This window comes from Callorhinchus milii, unplaced genomic scaffold, assembly GCF_018977255.1.
Source record: "Callorhinchus milii isolate IMCB2004 unplaced genomic scaffold, IMCB_Cmil_1.0 Scaffold3, whole genome shotgun sequence".
Classification (NCBI taxonomy): Eukaryota; Metazoa; Chordata; class Chondrichthyes; order Chimaeriformes; family Callorhinchidae; genus Callorhinchus; species Callorhinchus milii.
The window spans coordinates 41346837-41369722 of record NW_024704744.1 but is presented as its reverse complement, the minus strand read 5'-3'; the positions used below and the strand labels follow the sequence as shown (position 1 = coordinate 41369722).

Below are 22886 nucleotides of genomic sequence, written 5' to 3'. Positions count from 1 at the left end.
TGTTGATTTTATATGAAATAAGCTGTGCAGTCATGACATTTGGATAGATCTTGGGAATCCTAAATCCTATTGGATGAAGGTTCAAACATGACCACAACTTGTCATTGCATAGATAACGTCACCAGAACGCTCTCGCATGGGAATGGGAAATTACTGGTGCGGTGGGAGGTACTCTTTTGAGGTTGGAGACTAAATCATATTGTGAGGTTTGTCAATTCTGCATGCTCAATGTAACAATTTCCTGATCTATTCATTAGGTTATTACCAGCTACACTTTTGGAAAGGCTTGTTCGAACACAAAAAGCAAGACCTATATTTGTATTTTATTACATAAGATTAACATTACCCAATGATATTGGGTAACTTTATTAATAAGTGTTTGTTTTACTCTCACAAACAGTGAGCTGAAAATATTTTAAAAATTGATAGGCCCAGGAAACTGTAAAACTTATTGAAAAATAAAATGGTCTTTTAAAGGCAGGGGAACCACATGTTTTGCAATTGTGTTTTACCCAGTCCACCTCTCAACAGCAATGACTGAATTTTTAAAAAGAATACTAAGGTAGACAAGATAAGGTAGTCATCATTTATCATTCTCCATAATGATTCTAAAAATTGGTCAGTACTGGACTAGCAAATGAGCCCACACCATTGCAGGTGTAAAAAGTTCTCACGTTATAACACCAAGACTCGAAGCCAGGTTTCTTGTTTACACTAATCAAACGGTTTATTGAATAAAGACAAAGTGACAATATAACTGTTACATCAACAGGTAACATTCAACAGTGACATATAATTCGGAGTGTGGGGGAGCTCCTACTCTGGGAGAGACAGCTGTGGACCATGGAATTAGCGAGCGCCGGAATCAATGTTGACAGACGATCTGCTTCTTGTCAGTCTTCTTGTTTCGGATTGTGCTTTTCAATTGCTCTTCTATTGCAGCTTAGCCTTCTTTCACTTTTATACTTGTTTAGTTACGTTTACTCCATCACAAACGTCCTTGACATCTGCACTTCGGTTGCTTTACACTGATTGGATTTTCTTTATCAAGCATGACTCTTGTAGCCTGTTTTAGTCATCGTTAACACTTGTAATTTAATAATAATAATAATCCTTGCATTTGCTTATTTAATTGTTCCTTATTGACCAGTCTGAAGAGAGGCTCAGTTCTTATCTGACTTTGCTGTTTGTCCGATCTCCACTCTATCCACTTGCTGGATCGAGTGGATAGACCCTCTCCCCCCCGCCCCCGATTACGGGTCTGAGAACAGTCTTCTGCTTCCAGTCCTCCCCACCCCACCCCACCCTCCACCACCGCGCCCAGACACGCTTTGTCAATGTCAAATGGGCTCTGCGCCAATGGAAACAATGAGTTCGCAAGTTTCCAGTACCTTGTCAGAGTTTTGCCTCTAAAGATCTGATCATTTCTGGGAACCCAGCACAAATCAAGCGCTGAATTCTGTACTGTTACAAAACTGCATAACAGTGAGTAAAGTGCAAATCACCATCTTTGGTAATAGTTTCATTCCTTTTGCAACATAATTAGCTAATGCAAAAATAGGTCTGTTACCATTGCATACAGAGTGTCACCAGTGGATCCTGTTGTTGACCTGGGTCTTCAGTGGATTCCACAATCCAGACCGCTCTCACGTCCAAACTCAGACACTTCACACACGCACACACACTCACACACACACACGGACCCTTAAATTACAAAATTCAACATCGATTATTCCTTGTGCAACAGATTCGTAATCAACTGTTGCTTCTTAAAATCTTTTAATACATCATCATCATGGTAATGGTATGCCTTGTCATCGAGCTCATCCCAGTCTACACAATCATCATTTTCGTCAATACTAACATTCAGGGTGGGGCTGCCCCTGACCCATGTCCGGATGTTGGCTGCAATTTGACCTCTCCTAATGGAGAGTAATTGTCTCAATTTACCTAATAACCGATTACATTTCTGGTGAGACATTTCAGACCCTTTCTGTCACTATTATTTTGTCATCTACAAGTTGTAAGCTGCCTTTAAAATCCTCACTTTCACACATAATTTTTATTGGGCTGCCCACTTTTTCATCTCAATGTTTGGCAGCCTCAGACTGCCGCAGTATATGATCTCATATAATATTCAACATGACTTTCTAACAAGACAATATGTTTTTCATATCCTTCTTTAGGCTGCAAAACTTCCTGCCTGGGTAAAGCTAATTCTGCTTTTAGAGTTTCAATTTTGCCTTTTATTTTTTATTTCAGAGTCAGTATTTCTCTTTAATGTATCGTCCACTTCTAAGGATCCATGTCATCCTTTTATGAGCCATAGTAAATGCAATACTAATTGTTTATGTTGTTTAGAATTATTTTTTTTCTTCTGATACTTGTTTAAATTCTTCCTCACATTGGGGCCGTGGTCCATCTGAGGTTTCTGCCCCTTTAAAATACTGTTGGACCTTGTATTTAGAAATCCAATCTCTGACTCGGTTTTCCATGGTCTGTTTTATTTACCACTCACTATATGGGATACTTGTGATGAAGTAACCACTTTATCATTGGAAGTCTGTGACTGTCATTCGTTAGTTTCTCTACTTGTCTTTGTGATGAGCTCTGATTCTCACCCCATTATAGTCTGGTTTTTAGACTGATAGTGTTTGTATTACAACATGTCTGACAGCAATCTTTTGATAACTGTCCCATCTGGGTTGCCAGCTGTAAAAAACTCTCATGTTGTAACACGAAAGACTCGAGGACAGGCTTCTGCTTATCTTTTCACTTCCTCATCTCACTCTCCTCTCTTATCCCCTTTCCCTTCTCCACGTCTTTCCACCATCTTTTCCCGCCCTTGAAAAAAGCTTTTCCTTTTGTCAGATCACGTCAAAAAGATCACATCCTCCCGATGTGAAAGGTACTTTACAAATGTAATTTTGTATTGCATTGTAAAAGATTTTCTTCTTCGACTGTGCTAACAGTCACCACTCCCCTCCCCCTGGCTTGATGTCAGGCTCCTCCACTGTTAAGCGCTCTGAGATGCTGCCCCGTGTGAAGAGCGCTATATAAATGCAAGTTGTTGTAAGAACAATAATATTTACAGTCATGGTGCTCACAAAGGATTATAAAATATTAAAATATTTGCCAAATATCCATTATATTGTGTGTAATGTTGCACACATAGAAGACATGATAATAAATTAAACAATTATCAATAAATCCCCAAAGCCTTCGATACTATGCTTAAATAAATATTTATGCACTTTTTAAAAACAAGTTAATTGACATCTTCTTCTGATTCACAAAGAAGACTTTCCCTACATTGAACAGCTGTGTATATGATTTACAATATGTGCAAAATACAGTATCTTTATTCTATGTGCATGTATCAAACTGGTATCATTAAAGTCCTCACCTGTTTGATAAACCCTCTATTGTGTTTAAAAGTTAAATTATATTACAATAGTGATAACAAAATGATAATCTCTTGTGAATATCAAGTATTTAATACTAAGGAAGTGTTGGGAAAATTCAAAGCGTAACAATCCTGCTCTTACATGAAATATTCTGAAATACTGTACACATATATAGTGTATAAAAGGTTTTAGGGGAATGGTTTTGCAATTACTGCTGTAAGCTTAATTATATCAGGTTGACCAGTTTGGAGAAAACAGCAATAGAATTGAAAATAAATGCCACAACAACCTCATTCTCAAAGCTACTCCTAGTTCAGCAACATACAAGGTTTCAAAAAAATGGCGGATTCCATTCTGTCTCCCAATCATCGAGTTTTAGGAGATTCTTTTGCATTTAGGGAAATATATACCTTACATTGCAAATAGCTTCACTGAAATACTATATCAGTGTCTATTCAACATCATGGTGGGAGGAGTGGAAAACATGCAACAAGCTAACCATAGAAGCCAGGAATAAGAGTCTAGTATTTATTTATACAGTACTTTGGAACCGTTATTTAATGAATCCTCCCACTCAACTACTGTTAACTCTGCAAGCCAAAGCCCTGATGAGCAGGGTGGTCCTAGCTGGACAAGCAGTGGGAAAGCTTGCCACAGTGGTATCAATGGCAAGCTATGCGGTTTTAGCTGGTTAGACTCCAACACTACCCCAATGCACACTCTGGAGGCCCCAAGCCTTGCCTCTTACCAACTGTGCTGAAACTCTGGTCCACGCCTTATCACCTCAAGGCTGGACTATGGGAACTCTCTCCTCGCCGGCCTTCCCGACACCTCCCTCCACAAGCTGTAGGTCATTCAGAACTCTGCAGCTTGTGTACTGTCCCGCACCAGGCTTCGGGACCACATCACTCCCCCCCTCGCTCACCTCCACTGGCTCCCCATCCCCCAGAGGATCGAATTCAAGATCCTCATCCTCACCTACAAAGCCATTCACGGCCTCGCTCCCTCCTACCTCTCCGACCTACTATCCCCCTACCTACCTGCCCGTACCCTCCGTTCCTCTGGCTCCGGTCTGCTCCACATCCCCTGCCCCAACTGTCCTACCATCGGTGGCCGAGCCTTCAGCCTCTCAGCCCCTAGGCTCTGGAACTCTATCCCTCAGTGCCTTCGCCGCCTCCTCCCTTTCCTCCTTCAAGACCGGTCTCAAGACCTTTCTCTTTGACCATGCCTTCAGCTCCCCTCTCGACTCTCTACTCCCTCCTCGCTCCCTCCCTTCCCTCCCCTCACCCCGACCATTTCCCCCCTGCTTGGTCCTGACACAACTGTACAGCGCCTTGGGACGTCCTCCTGACGTGAAAGGCGCTCTATAAATGGAATCTTGTTGTTGTTGTGCCTAATACTTTCCAGAATTAGATAAGCAGCATGAGTCCCTCCAGAGAGAGAGTGCGCATTCCATTCCAACAATCTCATCTCAGGAATTTCCATGTGGAAGTGGGATATTTGGAATTCTGTTTGGTTTGGATACTCTTTTAAGTATGGTGATGGGTTTCCGCATGTGTCAGACATCCGGCTGGCCAAAACAAAGTCATGGGTTCAATCAAATAAGTGTTCCTCAGCTACATATGAAGATTAAAGAAAAAAAGAACCACATATATTGGTTAACCTACATTATATTTTATTTTATATTGTTTTTGTGATTAGTTATTTTTTAAGAGATTTCACATTCAAAGACTCACAGAGTTGATAAAACTATGACTGTCAATTCCAGAATACCCAAGTTATTTTAAACCACTTAATTTACGACAAAAGTTAATTTGATGTGTAATTTTTTTTGTGTCATAATTCCTAGGGCTAAAAGCCTTTTCAGAGTTATACTTTGAGGGGCATATACAATAATAATCCTAGCATTTAATATAGCACCTATAATGTTGCAACAACTTAAAATCAGTTTACAAGTAATTGCTGTAAATTGTAATGACTTTATTTGTTGACAGGCACAACAGCCAATTTTGCATAGCAGAGTTCCACAAACAGCCAATGAAGTGATCGACCAAGATTATCTGGAGGAGTGTTGGCCATAAGTCTGACACAGTTCCAGGTACAGAGAAAAACCTTCAGAAGGAAAGAATGTGGAGCAAGTCTAGTCATGTTTCACTGACAAGTGAAGCATTAATAGCAGTAAAGAAAGCCACATTTTAAGGTGGTTCTGATGAGGATTGAGAAATAGTGGATTTAATAGATTGCAAGACAGCTGCTCAGAGGATAACAAGCCATTGTCTTTTTGAAAGTGATTGAGAAACTATGTTTTGTGCAAGAAAGGAATTGGAATCTTTTCGTGATGAGACATACAACATGGATTTTGCTAAGGTTTATAAACATCCGGCTGTAACAAAAGAAAACGTTTGCCGAACTTGCTTTTATGAATCCACAACTCCTTTAAAAAGGTTCTGCTGAAAACCTTAAGGAAGGTCACCTTCTAAAGTATCTATGGTATTTTATAGGAAACAATGCTCAGGGCAATTCAGTTGAAAGCTTGGGGTGAATGTGGCAAGGCAAGGTTAAACCCAGGCTTCCTGAACTACAACCTGAGACTATTATGGAATTGAATGTGATACATTGGCAAGAGAATAGATATTGGCCTGCATGTTTGGTGTTGCTGTTCCAATTCTTCACTTCCTGGTCTTCACAAAGTAAGCCATTTTGCATTTGGTGCTCACCCAGGTGGTGGTGCCTTACTGCTACTATTGGTGGAACCTGGTCATCCATAAAACAATGCAAGGCAGTACAATTGCTGCCTGGTCCTGATTTAGTCCATAGCTGTGACAATTGTCAGAACAACCCTCACACCTACACTGCTGACTTTTCCAATCTGCTTCTCGGCCTGCACAAGGCTGGTAGTGGAGATTTTCAGTGTGGCAGGGATACCAGAGACATTTTAACAAAAGTTTTAGTAGAGGGCAGGAAGCTCATGTTTCAATATTACATTAACAAAAATCAAACAAAATTTAGTCAGTCCTTCACCACTTTGTTGCATTTCTTTTCCTACCTTTTATCCCAACAACAGTTATCGTTTCAAGTGTTGATGTGCCTGCATCCTACAATATTAAGCTTGTGGACTTATCAACAGCAGTGGAAATTACCTGTTTCTGTAACTATTTGCCACCTGCATTAAGTTCACTTTGCCTGCTCTCAGGAACACCACCCTCTGTAGAAATGAATAGGAAATGTGAGTAATTGTAGGATAAGACATGTAGATATCTAAATGGTTTTGGGAATACTCTAACAGGATATTCTTAAATTGAAGAAAAATGTTTTAGAAACACATGCTATATTGCCCTAATATTAGTCACTTGATTGCACCACAATTCTTACAACATGTATTTATTAACATGACTCAGTGATACGTTTTCTCCAATGAAGAGATCTACGGGAATACTGGTTTAGTAAGTGGGATTAAACCTACAACTATCAACACTTTAAGAAGAAAGGTTGTAAGATGACTTCCCCAACCCATTTCTCCACATGTTTACGGTATTTTACTGATTTTAAATCAAGGGAGTGTCTCCTCAATGAATAGCATAACAGTTCACATGTCAGTAAGGACAGCACAGAGATGCTCAGAGATACAATACTGCTCAGGTGAGCTAAACATTTAATAAGGCAAGATGGCAAAAAGCAAACACAACCAACCCCAGTTAACAACAAACTAACTTGACTGTTCCCGTCTAGTTGACATGACCAATGCCATTTTTCCTTCAATATCATCTACTGTAACAAGCCAGGATAGAAAGCAATGCTTGGCGACAGAACACACTTTTATTTATGCTGATCCTCTGAATTGTTTTGACAATGAATAGCCAAGTTTAGAGCCAGCTCTGCACGAGGCAAAATGATTTTGATTGCATTCAATCTAGGTGTGTCTTCTAGGAACTATGGTTCAGACTCCTGTAAAGTAAAAGAAAAGGGCAAGTTTTAGTATTTATAATGTAACAAAATGTAATTCCCTTCAGTTCGATTAGTGACACAATTTTTTTTAGAAATACTAGTATCCTGAGAGTAAACACTATCGATGCACATTCAGATTTCTTTTAATCATAAAATCAGGATCAACTGAGTGGTTCATTTTCTGCTATTCTATATGATGTCCTTTGTCTTTATTCCTCTCAGAGGCTCCGGTTATCTATTGTCCCTCATTTAATTAACATGGTGGCACTGAACATGATCGCCAGCAGAACAATGATATGGGTGTTGTGGAGGCTCAGACATTTGTGATATTGACAGCATCTTAAAACACAAATGGACTGGCTTTTCAGTTTAGTAAAATAGCTCAACGAATCTTCCATAAATAGCATGCTGGTGCCACTTGATTCATTTCAGATTAAATCACTTTAGTTACTCAATTTAAACCTGGCACGTGCTGACTAAGAGTCCAGAGATATTTATCACATGGTTTCTACTTTCTTCAAGGTATGACAGATTGAGCAGGGCTTTCTGAGTATATTGGCCTAAAAGGTAGAATTAGAGAATATGTTGAGAGCATAAGACTACTTGCTGTAGAAAATGGGTAAGTGGAATAAAGCAAGAGCAAAAATATGGAAGGATAGTTTTTATCATTAGGTTAATTTTAGGAAAGATATTTTTGGTAAAATTCCATAGTAAAGTGATCTTCACATAGAGAAAGCCAGAATCTGAACTCAAATGAATTCAATGCATCTTTTTTAAAAAAAAATCTACATTATGGATTAGGTTCATTAGGATTCATCCATCGGACACTTGGACTGAAAAGCATCATTGCATCATAGCAGCGTCTTGGGTGTGATATCCTCACCATCATCTCAACTGTTGGTATAGGGTCGCGGCTTTGACTTCCTTTTTAGCTGACCTGATGCTTCCTAATTTTGTGAGGTTCGTTTTTAAACCTTGATGAAATCCTGGAAATAAAGCCAGTTAGCAGTACATTAAGCGTGGATTTTACTGTGATCAGGCTTTGGATTGCTTGCCCTTAGTGCATACTCTTCAAGTCGTTCATTCCATCGTGCCTCTTTTAGGCAAAGACAAACACAATCGTCAATCCCAGGGAAGCCACCTTTACAAACTTCTCACAGAGACAAACTGATATATTGAATAATAATAATCCTTACATTTGATATTGTGTCTTATCACATCTTCTAGATGTCTCAAAGCACTTCACAGAAGTACTTTTGCTTAATATCTATCACATAAGTTTCTGATGACAATTTGTATTTCATATTGCTGGGTTGCCTAATTTACATACATAACATTAATACAGTGCAAACAAGATTAAAAACTGTTCCAGTGACCAAATCCAGGGATTCTGGAGCGGTGCGGGCCAAAGGGTGAGGATGGGAAGATAACATTGTCTTTGATCATCTTCCCACCCCCACGGCCCCCACCTCTCCTGAACCCAACCCCCAGCTTGGGTGCAACCGTCGACTGTCCAGCGCTTTGGGACATCCTCCCAAGCTGAAAGACTTTATATAAATGCAGTTAGTTGTTGTTAACGGGTATGATTTAGCCAAATCCATTGTTAGCGGGATCATGATCTTGTATATTATTTCTACCAGAAATAGAAATTCCACTTAGTTTCATCAAGGTGAAGAATTTTGCAATCAGCAAAAGTTTATTTAGCATTCAGTGAAAGGTTAAATCTCGATGCAGCTATTTCAAATAATTTTATAAAAGCAAACTGCAATATTTTGTGGTGTATTTTGTGCAAGCAGAACTGGTTCCCATCAAGAAGATTTATTCTAAGTTCAGAAGGGAAACAAAATTTCAAAACATTTCAACAAAAGCACCTGAAAGTCGATAGACTAATCCAGTCTATTTTGAAAGTCCCTATTGTAATAATGTTCTTCAATTATATAATAGGGGTCTTTAGGTGAGCAAATGATTTTAACACCTCTATTAATATCTCCGTCTTGTAAAATTGCTCTCATTCTGTTGTAGGGTTTACAATAGTTTGAGTTGTTGCCAACAGTTAATATATATTAGCACAACAGAAAAAGGCAATTCAATTTGCAATCTTCAACAAAACTATTTGCTTGAGGAACATTCAAAAAACTCAAAAAATGTTTGATGGTTTTCAAGATGGTCATCAAACAAACTCTAACCCATCATTTTAAACAGTACAAGCAAGGACAGCTTGTACCAGCAGCTCATACGCAAGGCATTCATTTTCCTTTAAATGGAAGAGTGAGAATGAGCTAACAGTGTTGGAGATGGTAGAAGGGAGAGATTGATTGTGATGTGCTACCTATAGACAGGTAAATTGTTGTGATCTTTATGTTTCTGGTGTTATACAGCTCTTAAGATCTGATACTTGGAGCACATTGCCAGGTGTGTGTGTGAGCTGTTCTTTATTTCCCCCTCTGCGGGGGGGGGTGCATCTCATCACTGCTCCAGTATAGGTACCATAGTAGAGGACAGGCTCTTTTTTATGAAAGATCATGCACAATAACACTCGGTCAGAATTAGTTGATAGATATGAACAATTCTTGTATCTCATTTCTGCTATAATCAATCACAAAAGCAAAATTAAGAGTTTCTTTACTCCTGCAATTTCATAGTTAGCCAGTAGATGGAGCGTCTGCTCAAGATGGACATTATTATTATGACACTAAATTCATATGTTAAGCAAACAACAAACGGTGGAATCTGTTGGCTTTCATTCAAACATTTACCGACGCTGAAGCAAGAGTTGATAAGCTAAGACATGAAGAGACAGGTTTTCCGCAAGAGTCTGCCTAAATACATCAATAGAAAGTCTAACTTATTTGCTGAGAGAACTTCGATAGAATTTCAAACTTAAGAACTATGGGAAATTAATATTGTGAAGTAGGGTGGGTAGCTGGCCAGACAATTTGGAGGAGAGGAGAAAAAAAGAGATAAAAGGCAATGAAGACACATTTAGCTGTAAAGCAAAGGGTATGGATAAACTCAGAAGAGTAAAAATGCAGAGACCAGCTGCACAATTAACAAGGCCCTGCTTGTAGCTACAGAAACAAAATCTTGCATGTAATTTTCTATTAGAAGCAGAATATAAAGAAGGAAATCTCAAAAGGCCACTTTGTTTTTAAAAAAAGTCCAATCCCTTTGTTATCATCTGGATCACTTCAATTCTACCTGGCAGTGCGACTAATTGTCTGGCATTTGATGTTGGCTATTTGAAAACTGGAGCAACGATCCAGCTTTTGAACTGCTGCTTTCAAAAGACTATCTTCACTGGACAATATCTTGGGGGGGGCAAGATATGGGGAAAAGGAGAAAGAAGAGAGCAGATCATCCTATGCAGATATATCTTGTGATACCTGTGGTTCAGAGGGTTTTCTATATTTTAAGCAGAAAACAAACATTCTTCAGCAAACTAAAGAGTGAGAAAAAGACACTTATTAAAAAATTCTCGGTTTTTTTATTGTTCTACTAATGTTCTGATAGCTAAATTGTTCTGTATTTGAGTTATTTCTTCATGTATTGTACACATCTTGAAAACAGGAGCTCTCAGCTGTCAGCAAATTGCAATGTGTTAGAATTATAATTTTCACTAAAGAGCTTGGAGGGTCAAAATGTCACATGTTCCAGTAAGATCATTATCACTGTACCTTAATCTATGTGGAAGTTCAGAAACAGGGACTAAATTTAATACTTACTTTCTTTTTAAATGGGCTTCAGAAATAATGCCAATTCATCAACATTGCTCATTGGAAATGCAAGTGGTAAGACCAATTGTTTCAATGGGCAAAATTCCCCCAGTCTAAGTTAAAATATAGGTTACTTGCAATCTTGCCACATTCAAGAAGCATGAGAAAATGGTTTGGAGGTGGACAGATCTATATCAAAAAACAATCATGTTTCATCTGCATTGAAATATGGACACAATGAAGCAAAGTCTCACGTGAATACAACAGCAACAACAACAACAAGATTACATTTGTATAGCGTCTTTCATGTCGGGGGCATGTCCATGCAGTTGCCATAACAAAACAACGAGGTAGAATCGAAAAACGTGGGAGGACCATGCAGGTTACGATGGCAGTATTTTTTGTTTTCTCCACTGCTACAGTGTAGTGCGGTGATGGCATTCACAACTACATTACAGCAGATTACCAATATACTATACAGACATGCGTTTTGTTCCATAGTATTTAATGGATAGTGGGAGGAGGTGTCAGGTTTTCCCTTGGTCCAACTTGTACGACTACAAACATGTGGCCAATTGACCCCTAGTAGAAAGCCCATGACCTACTCAAACCATGACAGTGAGAGATAATTCCTCCACCATCTAGAGACAATTCCTTTGTTTGAAGGTATCCATGGTCCCAATGTGTTTTACAGGTTACATCGATGCCTTGTTGGAGCCGTGGACTACACATTCATAACGCTCATAGCTTGCCCGAAGAATGAAGCTGATCTCCAATGTATCTGTTTACATGTTTAATCCCAAGAAATCAGAGGATCTCGTTGTTATCTTCCATAAGTAACAATTCTATAGCCTGTATCATTGGGGATACAGGCTTTTGCCTTGCAGCAGCACAAGGAGTAACTATATTTGTGATTGATTGATGCAAAATGTAGCGTTCTCAGGATTGCTGATGTGAAAACCAAGGTAGTCACATGCATGTCTGCTGCAACTGGTAGATTGGGTAGATGGTGAGGAGCCACTAGGAAAACTACAATGTTGTGCTGCAAGAAGAATCCCATAATTTTCAATACAGCTTAGTAACGGCATTTATTTACATACTATTTTAGCCTCGTTCCCTGTATTTCTGTTTGATATTTCTAGCATTTTAGGAAAAGAATCAGACATTGTTAGCGTGATGCTTTGATACATTGTATATAACTTGGTTTTGGTGCAATAAATGTTTATTGTATATACGTACGAGTGCTAAGGTGCTTTCTCTTTCTACTTCTTACCCATGAACTCTTCCTTTGTGCTTTGGTTCCTCTGGCTATCCGATTGCTAAGGCCCAGGGGAGGGGAGTGAATTGAGCTCTGGAACTACCAAAGGTCAGACATCAAGAGGTAGCTATGGCCCTGCTCCGTTAGCTGAAGGTCTTTCTGTTGGCGTTTCACCTTGCAGCTGCAGAGCAGAGGGTCCAGCAGAGAAGTAGAACCGCTCATTGTCACAGACTGCAGGACATTCCGGAGAGATGTGAAACCTACCCCTATCGAGCTTTCCAATTGCAACTCAAAAGATTAATTACAAGCAGCAGTATCCGAGGTTAGAAGGTGCCTTTGTCTGTATTGCTTTGTCCAGGGTACAAGTTAGGTTTTGCAGCCGCTTTGTGTTGGATTTCTCTATAGCTTGCGTACCTCAACATCTTCAATCAAACTTACTAGCTGGACTTCAGTCAAGTTAAAGTGATGGAGCAAACAGGTTTTCAGAGCTGGGATATCAATTGCCAGCTCTTCCACACTTTAGGGTAAAAGGTCCTGGTGGACACCTTCACTGGCAGCAAAGCTCCCTTCCTTGCTATTTTCAGACATTCATTGCCCATAACATCTGTACGCTGTGCAAACCCAGTGCATGACCCAAACCTCCCTCATCAAACTGTAGTGTGGAAGTAGCTGCCCTGGTGTCTGCAGACAGGATGCCGCTTGGATAGTTCTGTGGGCTGCGTATGCAACTAAAAATGATTTGGGATATCTGTGTTTTCTTGATGTGCATCAATCCCTTGACCAGAATCTGCAAAACAATCACAAAGTTTTTTTTATATAATGAAAACCATTTGGAAAACAGTAATCATGGACTCTTCCTCATTGAACCCTTTATTTGCATCCAACTCATGCCGTGATCTTACCCTCCATTTTGAAGTCCATGATAACAGGCTTGCTTCTTCTACAATCTTGTTTTCATGGATGATAAATTGCTAAGTGATAGGGACTTTTCCTCCTTCTCCAGTCCTCTGCCCACTCTGGGTGTTCTACATTGCCTTTGCCTATGGAAAATTAAGTAGGAAGTACTTGGTTACATTGAGCTGACAATACTTGATATTCCTTTCTTTTTCTTTCCAAATAGTTTGTAACTTAGCTTTGTTGTCCATTCACACAAGACAGGGTAGAAGCATGGGATCCACACTGCCAGGTTCCAGTACAAGCAGCAAAACTTTCAAAGACCCAGGCAACATTGGTAAGTGTTCCCGATATGTAATTGTACTTGGCAATTCAACCACATAATTCACAGCAATACACATATTTGTATATTCTATGGTATACATACACACACACACTTACCGTCACACATTGCTTGAAGTCATGATACTTCTTGCTTCACCTCGATCATGGTCTGTATCTGAGGATTAACCCCATTTACGAAGACGTGTTGATCCTCTCCCAGTTCGTTCTCCTTGGCTGGGCTGTGGCTAGACACCCATCCCCAAACAGTCAGTCCTGACAGGCCATTCCTGCCAGCAGTGGAGGCTGGCTGTTGAGCCAGCAGCGGAGGTTGGCTATTGAGCCAGCAATGGAGGTTGGCTAATGAGCCAGCAGCGGAGGTTGGCTATTGAGCCAGCAGTGGAGGCTGGCTATTGAGCCACCAGTCTGAAATTCCTCTTGCGTGTTTGCTGCTCAGCCTTCACAAATCCACTTTCCACCCTCCAGATTGGACAGGGCTGTTCTTAAACACCAATCAGGCAGAAAATCTCATTTTGTTACTTTACCATTGCCCATGCCTTCATCGCAATGTCTAAGGGCCACAAAGACAAACATAAAGCTTCACCAGAAAGTCAATAAGTTAGTCTTAAACTTTTAGATAAAAATTCTGCAGGAGGTGGACTCTCCTTTCATCAGTTCCAATCCTGTGTCTGGTTTTGGACTTTACATTCCATGATGCTAGTGGTGAGTATGCTCTCCACCTCTGGTACAGTGAGCTGCAGTGAAACATCCCAATGATCTTGTTTTTAAAGATGCGCTTCGGTTCCAGGATGACCTCAAGGAAAAATGGATCCCTGGGATCCTGATGCTGGAACAGGTTTAGGATCCATTGTTTCCTGCTCAGTAAGGCTGGGTTAATGGCACCTGTGTGTACTTACAAGGAGTTCCTTCCTGTACACATTGAATGGGGACCAAGGCAGGTTTAGTACAAACAGTGTTAGAAATTAGCATCAAACTCGAAGGTAAAGCTGGACAAACTTTAATTTGATGGGGGAAAGGAACCTGAAACTTTGCACAATCTAGATTTTCTAAATCCAGAAGCTCCTTAAATAAAGCATTGCAGGTAAGTCACTGAAGAAAACCATTACTCTTATTCACCTGACCACATTCGAGGATAGCTTAGAGAGTTTATTCAGTGAGTAAAGCCACTCAGCTGGAGGTGCAAAGGTGCAAGGTTCACTTCCCAGACTGTGCCAAGTTAGCTGATTTCAGTGGGACAATAATAAGTATACTACAATTTGCCAAAGGTTCTTCAGGATATGGAAGCTTTAATCAGCCAGCGTCCTCCTCCACAATGAGGATTGAATGCCCTGCCAATGCTTGTTGTCAAACATGCATAACAACTATTAGGGAAAGATACTGGCGAGTGAGCATGCAACTGTCCTCCAAGATAAAGTAAAAGGAGTTAAAATGCAAGAAGAGGCCAGTGGATTGCCAAAACAACAAGCACTAAACAACACCAGCCCAATTTCCCTGGGCTTTTCATTCCTAAGCGAGTTTACTCTCTGAACTCTACGCTCAGACACTTTCAAATAAATGGGTTTACCTGTGACATGGGTCTGGATTTCAAACCAAGAAACGTAGAGACGGAATTGTTTTCTTTTGACTCAAAGAAAGCATCGTAATCCTAGAAGCAAAAGAACAGGCCATTAATAGGTATTTCTCTCCCTACCCCCTCCAACTGGGTTAGATTAGGTTGGGGGCAACATAGATGAGAAAGATATTTTGGACAAATTGTGGAATGCTTGGACATCACAAAAATCATACCTGTGAAAGGGTCATCTTCTGCGTGGGGAAAACAGGGCTTGGAAAATAGTTGTTTATACTTAACATATAGTGATGATATAAATCATACATTATCGTCTCAACTGCTTGCAACTTGAAGAAATAAAAATTTGTAGGGGCAAAACGCAGCTTGTTTTTTGAGTAAAGGTGGAAGGAATTAATCCACTTTAGAAGCACAGCCAGGTGTCACTTAGGGACCCAGGAATTTCTTAAAGGTGAAGTATTCTCTTTTTATTGCATTGATAAGTCTAATGGCTTCTGTGCTGAAGCTGGTGCGTGAGAATACCAAGTCTGGCTGTCTGTAAATTTCCAAACCTTCAGGGAATAAACCTTACTGAGTCTTCAAGCACCAAAGTGTCAAAAACCACCACAATCAGCCTTAAACCATCAACTTAGAATCTAAGATCAGGAAATTCTTAAATTCACTTAAAGAAATATTTTCAAGAAGCCTAGAAAGCCGAGTGTCCTTATGTTTGGTTTGTTTATAGGGAGCAGTCTATTAGTTTGGAAATCGGAGCAGGAAACTGTTTATGTTAAGGGACAGACCCATTATCTTAAAAGTGCTAGTCTAGCTTCTTTACACTGTTTGCTGTTTCAGGAGGAAGCGTAAATGAAGAGCTGCTGCCTTCCTTTCTTCTCTCCTTGCCCTCCTCTGGTGACAGCAGACTGCTCACTATAAATAAACCAAAGTAAAGGACAAGCCAATGGCAATTCTAGGCTTAATAAAATTATTTCTCAAAATAAAGGAAATCACATCTGTGCTCTCTATTGTTTTCAAAGAAGAAATCTCTGGAGAGTAGCATATTTATAAGTCTCATCTGTTTCATAAGGGGATGGATAGCATCATTTAGCACTATTGCCAGCATAAGCAAACCCACACCAATAACACTAGGGTACCTATGCATTCAATCTACTGGACACTCCTCCAAGTAATATGAAGCTGTAGAATGACCACATCATTCTTAAAATAAGCATAGTACATATTTGTAGTACTGTATGTGTATTTGTCTGTGTTTAACTGTACTAAGACAAAAAAATCTAATTATAACTAGTTTCCTTCGGGGCACAATAACTCAGAGAAATCATTTAATGAGATTTTTCAAAGCTGTAATATATCTGAAACGATTTGATTTGAAGGAACTCATTCGTTTTCCCGTTGTCCTCCCCCATCCATTGCCCTACAGCTCAATAAGGAGGCTTTAATGAATCGCAAAAACCCCACAGCGATGCCCCATTTCTCTAAAGGATTTTCTGCAATGCTATAATTTTAGCATGGAGCAATCCATTTTGCTGTCACGGATTCACCAGGATATTATGCCCATTACACTTGCAGATTTCCCTTGAGAGAACCATTTCCTGCAGCAATTTGCCACGAGGCTGTCATTGCTTAATGTGGTGTTTTGAAATATATGAATTTTTTTCTCCGTCAACTACTTAGAATCATAGGAAGTTTAATACACAGAAAGAGGCCATTCTGCCATTGTGTGGGGGCTTGTGCGTGCTCCACCACTGGAGCCATCTACTCTAATCCCATTTCCAGTGCTCATTTCTCATACCCAGTAAATATTATGTTTCCTCAAGTACTTATCCAATTATCTGTTAAGTGCTGCTATGGACTCAGCTTCATCAGGCCTTTGTGGCAAGGCATTCATTCCTTATTCTAATAGCCCTCCGTGTAGAAACTTTCTTCTAACATCCCTTTTTTTTCCTCTTTCTCCTGATAATCCTCATTTTATGCCATCTTGCTACTTATTTGCGATTAGTCAAAATAGTTATCATTTAATCTATCAAAAATCATAATATTGAAAACATTGATTAAATTATTCCTTTCACTTGACACATTGAAGAGCAGTGACACACAGGGAAATGCTACCAAAACTATTAACAATACTTCCAAAAAACCATACACCTGCCAATTCAGGCTACTGTTTTGAGTTACTTGAAATTCTCCGTTTTCTACTGCATTTGCAATTGCAACAAGCATTCAGCAGTGATTGCTGAAATGATTATTGATTTGACACTTTCCACATCTCTTTTATAACATAAAAGCTATTTCAGTATCTTTCACATCCATCACAGCACACATGAGCTAAAAGGCCCTGTGGAAAACAATGACTCATTTAACAGCTTATTGTCAGATACTAACTTCCATAATAATAATCCTTGCATTTGATACAGTGCTTTTCACGTCTTCTAGACGTATCAAAGCACTTCACAGAATGTACTGTAAAGTGAATTGACCGCATATTTGTGGGCAAAACGTAGCAACCAATTGCGCACAGCAGTGTCCCACAAACAGTTGTGGATTGAGTGACCAAATTTTTTTTTAGGGATTATTATCCCTGGAAAAGCAATCCGCCAATCAACTAACAACCGGGTTCCTACGTACTGCTAGGTAAACTGAGGCATGTGGAGTAAGGAAACTTGCCCAACATCTCGGCTTGCCGGGAATCAAAACTAGGTCTCTCACTTGCCAGGCGAGTGCTCTAACCACTGAGCGATTATAATAAGAGAATTTCATACAATTAAAAATATCAGCAATAAGTGAATGCCAGCAGTTGTGACAAAAAGTACATTTACTAGGCATTTTAATGCAAGATGGCATAAGATCATAAGGATGTTTTATTAATAATCCAAGAGTAGGATAATGTTATAATAATCCTTAGAATCGTTATAGCACCTTTCACACCTTGAACCTCTCAAAACGCTTCACAGTATTGTGTAGTGTATTTTGTAGGCAAATGTCAAATAGTATAGCAGTTAAAAGAAACTTGCTCAGTTCAACTCAGTTAGTGTTGCTCTCATCTCTGCCTCAGGTTTGCATCGATCGAAGCTGACGCTGTAGTGCAATACTGGGGGAGCACTGCTTTGCTGGAGGTTCTATCATTGAGATATGTTGAACCAAAGTTCTGTTTGTTTACAGGTGACTGTTAAAGATGAAATGACACTATTTGAAAAGAGAAGGGAGTGTCCAGTTGGACAGGTCTTTAATTTTGAAAAGCTGCCACCACCAGCGGTTTATTTAACCATGGATGTGTACCAAAGAGGCCCTTCTGTAAGCTTGTGTCCAGTATCATGGGCCGACTTGAGCACAATAATGAATTGAAACAAATCTAGGTTTGGTTGATTTGATTTCTATTGAGTTAAAGTAAGCGTCAGTACAGTAAACACCCAAGTACACAGAGTTCTTTCTGAGTTGAGACTCGCTGTTTGTATTCCAGGAACCATGTGTTCATTGCTTAAACAAAAAATAACTAACATGCCCAGAGAAATGATGCACCATCCTACCCCATTGTTAAGACCAAGACATTTGCTTCAGTACAAACAAACCAGACTACATTATTTTGATAAGATTTTCTCAGGTACAGGTTATGCCATATTACATTGAGGCTGTTTTTTTTTAAAAAGTCAGAAAAAGGTACTGAATGAAGCAGAAAATTGTAGCTTGTGACTGAATTCACACGAACCATAAGCACATCCCACAAATGAAGTTCACCCTCCATTTTATGCCACTTACTTTGGATTCAATAAATTCAGATTCACTGCCTCAGGCAGGATTTGCACAAGCTTTTTACTCTGCCACTGAGCCTATGTCTGCTCTACTGTGGAATAAGAACTAACAGTGCAAACAGCTAATCGCCCTGCAGTAATGCTGGGGCTGGCACAGGGCCCAGCTGCAGAATCTGTCGCTCATTTTAGTTGTAGGCTCACAGCTGCTAATTACACATTTACCGGACATCCCACTGAAAATATAAACCCTGAACTGATCAAGAGGTCATATGTTCTTCCTGATCTCTCTCCCTAAATTTACGCAATTTGAAGAGAATCAATACATGGGTGCGTTAGTATTAAAGGAGAAGTATATTCAACTGGCTTTGTCAAGCAATGTAAACAGGAGGTATCAGTGCATCTCAGATGCCCTTTAATATGGTGTTTTATGCTTTAAAACTACAGATCAGCATGTTTGAGACAGCCTGAGAATGCATTTTGTGTAACCCGCTCCCCAACACTCCTCCAAGGAGACACCAGGAGAAACAACCTCTGGCACTTTATATGTTGAAATGTCTGAAAGCACTTTACACTGTTTACGATTTGGTTAAACAGCTTTTTTGTGTAGGCAAACAGTTTACATACAGCAAACAGTCATCAAGGAGGTTTATTTGCCAGGATACTGGAAGAAGTTCCCTTCTCTTTTGAAATAGTGTCCTGGGATCGTTAACGTTCCACAACAACAACAAAATTACATTTATAGAGCGCCTTTCACATTGGGAGTATGTCCCAAAGCGCTGAACAGTCAGGTGTCGGGGCCCGAGCATGGGGGAGGGATGGTGTAGGGGTGAGGGAAGGTAGAGAGGTGGGAGGGAGACCAAAGACACGGTCAAAGAGAAGGGTCTTGGGACCAGCCTTGAAGGATGCAAGGAGGAAGCGAGGCAAAGGGACCGTGGGATGGAGTTCCAGAGTGTGGGGGTAGAGAGGCTGAAAGTCCGGCCACCGATGGTAGGGCGGGTCGGGCGGAAAACATGGAGCAGGCTGGAGCCTGATGAGTGGAGGGAGCGGGCAGGTTGGTAGGGAGTCAGCAGGTCAGAGAGGTAGAAAGGGGCAAGGCCATGGATGGCCTTAAAGTGAGGACAAGGATCTTGAACTCAATCCTCTGGGGGATGGGGAGCCAGTGGAATCGGGCGAGGGTGGGAGTGATGGGGTTGCGGAGCCTGGTGTGTGAGAGTACATGAGCTGCAGAGTTTTGGATGATCTGCAGCTTGTGAAGGGAAGAGTTGGGAAGGCCAATGAGGAGGGAGTTCCCGTAATCGAGCCTTGAGGTGACGACTGCGTGGGTGCGGGTTTCGGCAGCCTGAGGGGTGAGGCAGTGGCGGAGAAAAGACAGTTCAGGGTCAACTGCAGAATGGGCATACGGGAGCTCAGTTTAACATCTCATTTGACAAACAGCACCTCCAACAACAAGGATACACTTCATTGGAGTCACGTAGGACTCTGAGCCCTGTTCAAGTGAGATCATCTATGAGTACTCCAGACCACAGTTCCATTGTGCCCATTATATTACTATAATCAAAGTGAATTCTGCAAAAATTGTGTTCCCAGTCCTCTAAGCAGCCCTTTTTATTGTTGATTGTCTCTAACCTCCCTCAAGCCCAAATCCACTGACTTCTGCAAGGTTACTGTTCCATAGACAACAGTCACTTTATCCAAATGGCCATTCCTCATATGTGAGCCCAGACAGCAAGTGCTAGCATGTTATTAGACACCAACTCTGGGGTGCATCGTTGTTACTGTCCTAACCCCAAATCACACATATTCTAGCAGAGGTCATTTGATGTTGATCAAGAGCAGGATTCCTGGCTCATTTTCCACCTACCTAATTGAGAGGGCACTGAAGCCAATTGTCCCACCCCAACTAAGATTAAGTAACACAGTAACGACCAGGAACTTTTGATCAGTGCGGCATCAGAAGGATGCTTTTACCCACCAGAGCTTCAGGAAACTCCTCAACTGGCTTTAACAGCACAGCACTAATATGTGCAAATTTGTTTTTTTATAATTGGTACTATCCATTATATTATATTATATATTAGATACTTCAGATTAGCATTAGCCCGTTTTGCTCATTTAACTAGGACCCTGTTTAAAATCTATCATGTAGTTATTAGAGAACAAAACCCTTTCCAAAGAGACCCAGGAATGAAGAATTAACTGAGCAAATCAGAAGCAACTTGACACTTCAAGTTACTTAATGTCAATTCTGAATCTCCCCCCACTCCCTCAACCCCACACAATTTGTTTCTTCAATGAAATTTTACCTTAATAGTATATTAGCTGTAGAAATCCCCTGAAAAAAACACCAAGCCCAAGATTGACAAGACAACCAATATTTTCTTAATCCATACCTCTTTAGAATTCATGATTCTCCATAAAGCTCTCCAAATGTCTTCCAAAAATACACGTTTTGTACATATCATTATTAAGGGATGATGTGTATAAATAAGTAGTAGCCATTGTACCATAATGTTTTTAAGGAGAATGGGACTAAATGGTTTGCTCTTTCAGAGAGCCAGCAATGACATAATGGGCTAAATGGCCTCCTCCATAATTATAATTCCTAAAACTGTGTGCATATATATTTATATATACATATTATATAATTCTATTGTTATATAAATAAAGGAGATCTACTGCAAAGATCAAATACTGTATTACTGATTTAGTAAAACAAAATACAGTTTCAAAGTTAAAAAATGCCAATACAGGATATCATACCCATGGCATTGCGTGATATTCTTTTAGGAAGATGTAAACAGCAGTGCTCTATTATAGCTAGATCAAGTAAAATGTTCTCTAGCAACTGCATTATCTACACATTGCCCTTTGCCGCAACACACAATCCTGCAAGAAAGAGTTTTCTTATACAAACTGCTACTGAATGAAAAACACAGGAGAGCTTACTGCTGGGAATTGCCAGGGACAGAGACAAGGAATTAGGGTTCATGTTCAGAATCACCATCAATCCTCACTGCCTTGTGTTCCATTAAGTAAAATTCAAGAACATACTGCTGGACTTTACATTAAACAGGATCTGATCAGAAACCAAATGTTTCTGGCCTCTAATATAGGTATTTTTCAACTGAGACCATAAATTTGCTTCTTTTAAAAAAAATCTGGAAACAAATACTTGTTTGTTATGGTTTGAAAATAGCCACTGGGAGCAGAGATAGATTACTCCCATGATTCAGTGATTACATAAATGCTATGGGCTTCATTTTTCATTATTTACACTGATGCTTTGAATTCCACTCAGGCTCTTCAGGTAGGTTGGCTTAAATTGGGAGATTATACTCACTGCCAGTATTGCATCCATAACAGTCTCTCCTCCCTTCCTGAAGGCTTTGATTCAATTTCCCTTCTACTGTCTGGCTCCCCATCACAAATCATTAATGTGCAAGCCTTGTCAGCGAGTATAGGCTAGGTGTCTGATCACACAGGGGCAAAACACCAAGCCCAGTGCTGTTCCTCACCATGCACCTTCCAGCAGAGGTCTTGAGATATATTTGAACCACACAAGCAGAGTGGTAATGGATCGTAGATGCAATTCTCTTCACACCAAGCAATCATGCACTCTATATTGGGTAGTGGAGGTGATAGAGCCAGGTCTCCACCAGTATTGTCCTGGATTTTCCATAAGGAGAAGTGCAAAGATAGTCCAAGAAGTGATGCTTTCCTCTCCCCCCACAGCACTACAGACAAGGTTGCAAATTCAGGTCTGCTGGTGGTAGCAGGTCACAGGAAAAATATAATATCAAACCTGTATCTCACTACTCTATGGTGCTAGGAACTACTCCTTGAACAAACAGTTTCAATGTTGCCTTTCCTGTTTTTAAAGAAATTTCTCAAATTCACAAATGGCTGTTCTTTTCTTCGGTTTGAATATTCATAAAACCACCTGCGTTCATTTTCGAAGTGTTACAACACAGTCTGCCCCCTTGTAACGTGTTTTGAATCCATTAAATTTAGGCT

General features: G+C 40.1%; 1 protein-coding gene and 1 long non-coding RNA gene across 2 annotated transcripts in view; both read right to left on the bottom strand.

The window, feature by feature from the left end:
* Positions 1-6080: 6080 nt before the first annotated feature.
* sh3bgrl2 (SH3 domain binding glutamate-rich protein like 2) overlaps positions 6081-22886 on the bottom strand; it is a 39398-nt gene continuing 22592 nt past the window's right edge. Inside the window, exons 3-4 of the mRNA XM_007905044.2 lie at positions 15124-15204; positions 6081-7352 (exon numbers count right to left, since the gene is read on the bottom strand). Coding sequence (XP_007903235.1) covers positions 7338-7352; positions 15124-15204 — 96 coding nt within the window. The 3' untranslated portion in view covers positions 6081-7337. The remainder of the gene's footprint in view (positions 7353-15123; positions 15205-22886) is intronic.
* Positions 12273-13839, bottom strand: LOC103186180. Its single transcript, XR_488718.2, has 3 exons — positions 13659-13839; positions 13226-13363; positions 12273-13110 (listed from the first exon to the last, which is right to left on the bottom strand). It is a non-coding gene; the product is annotated as an uncharacterized LOC103186180 (long non-coding RNA).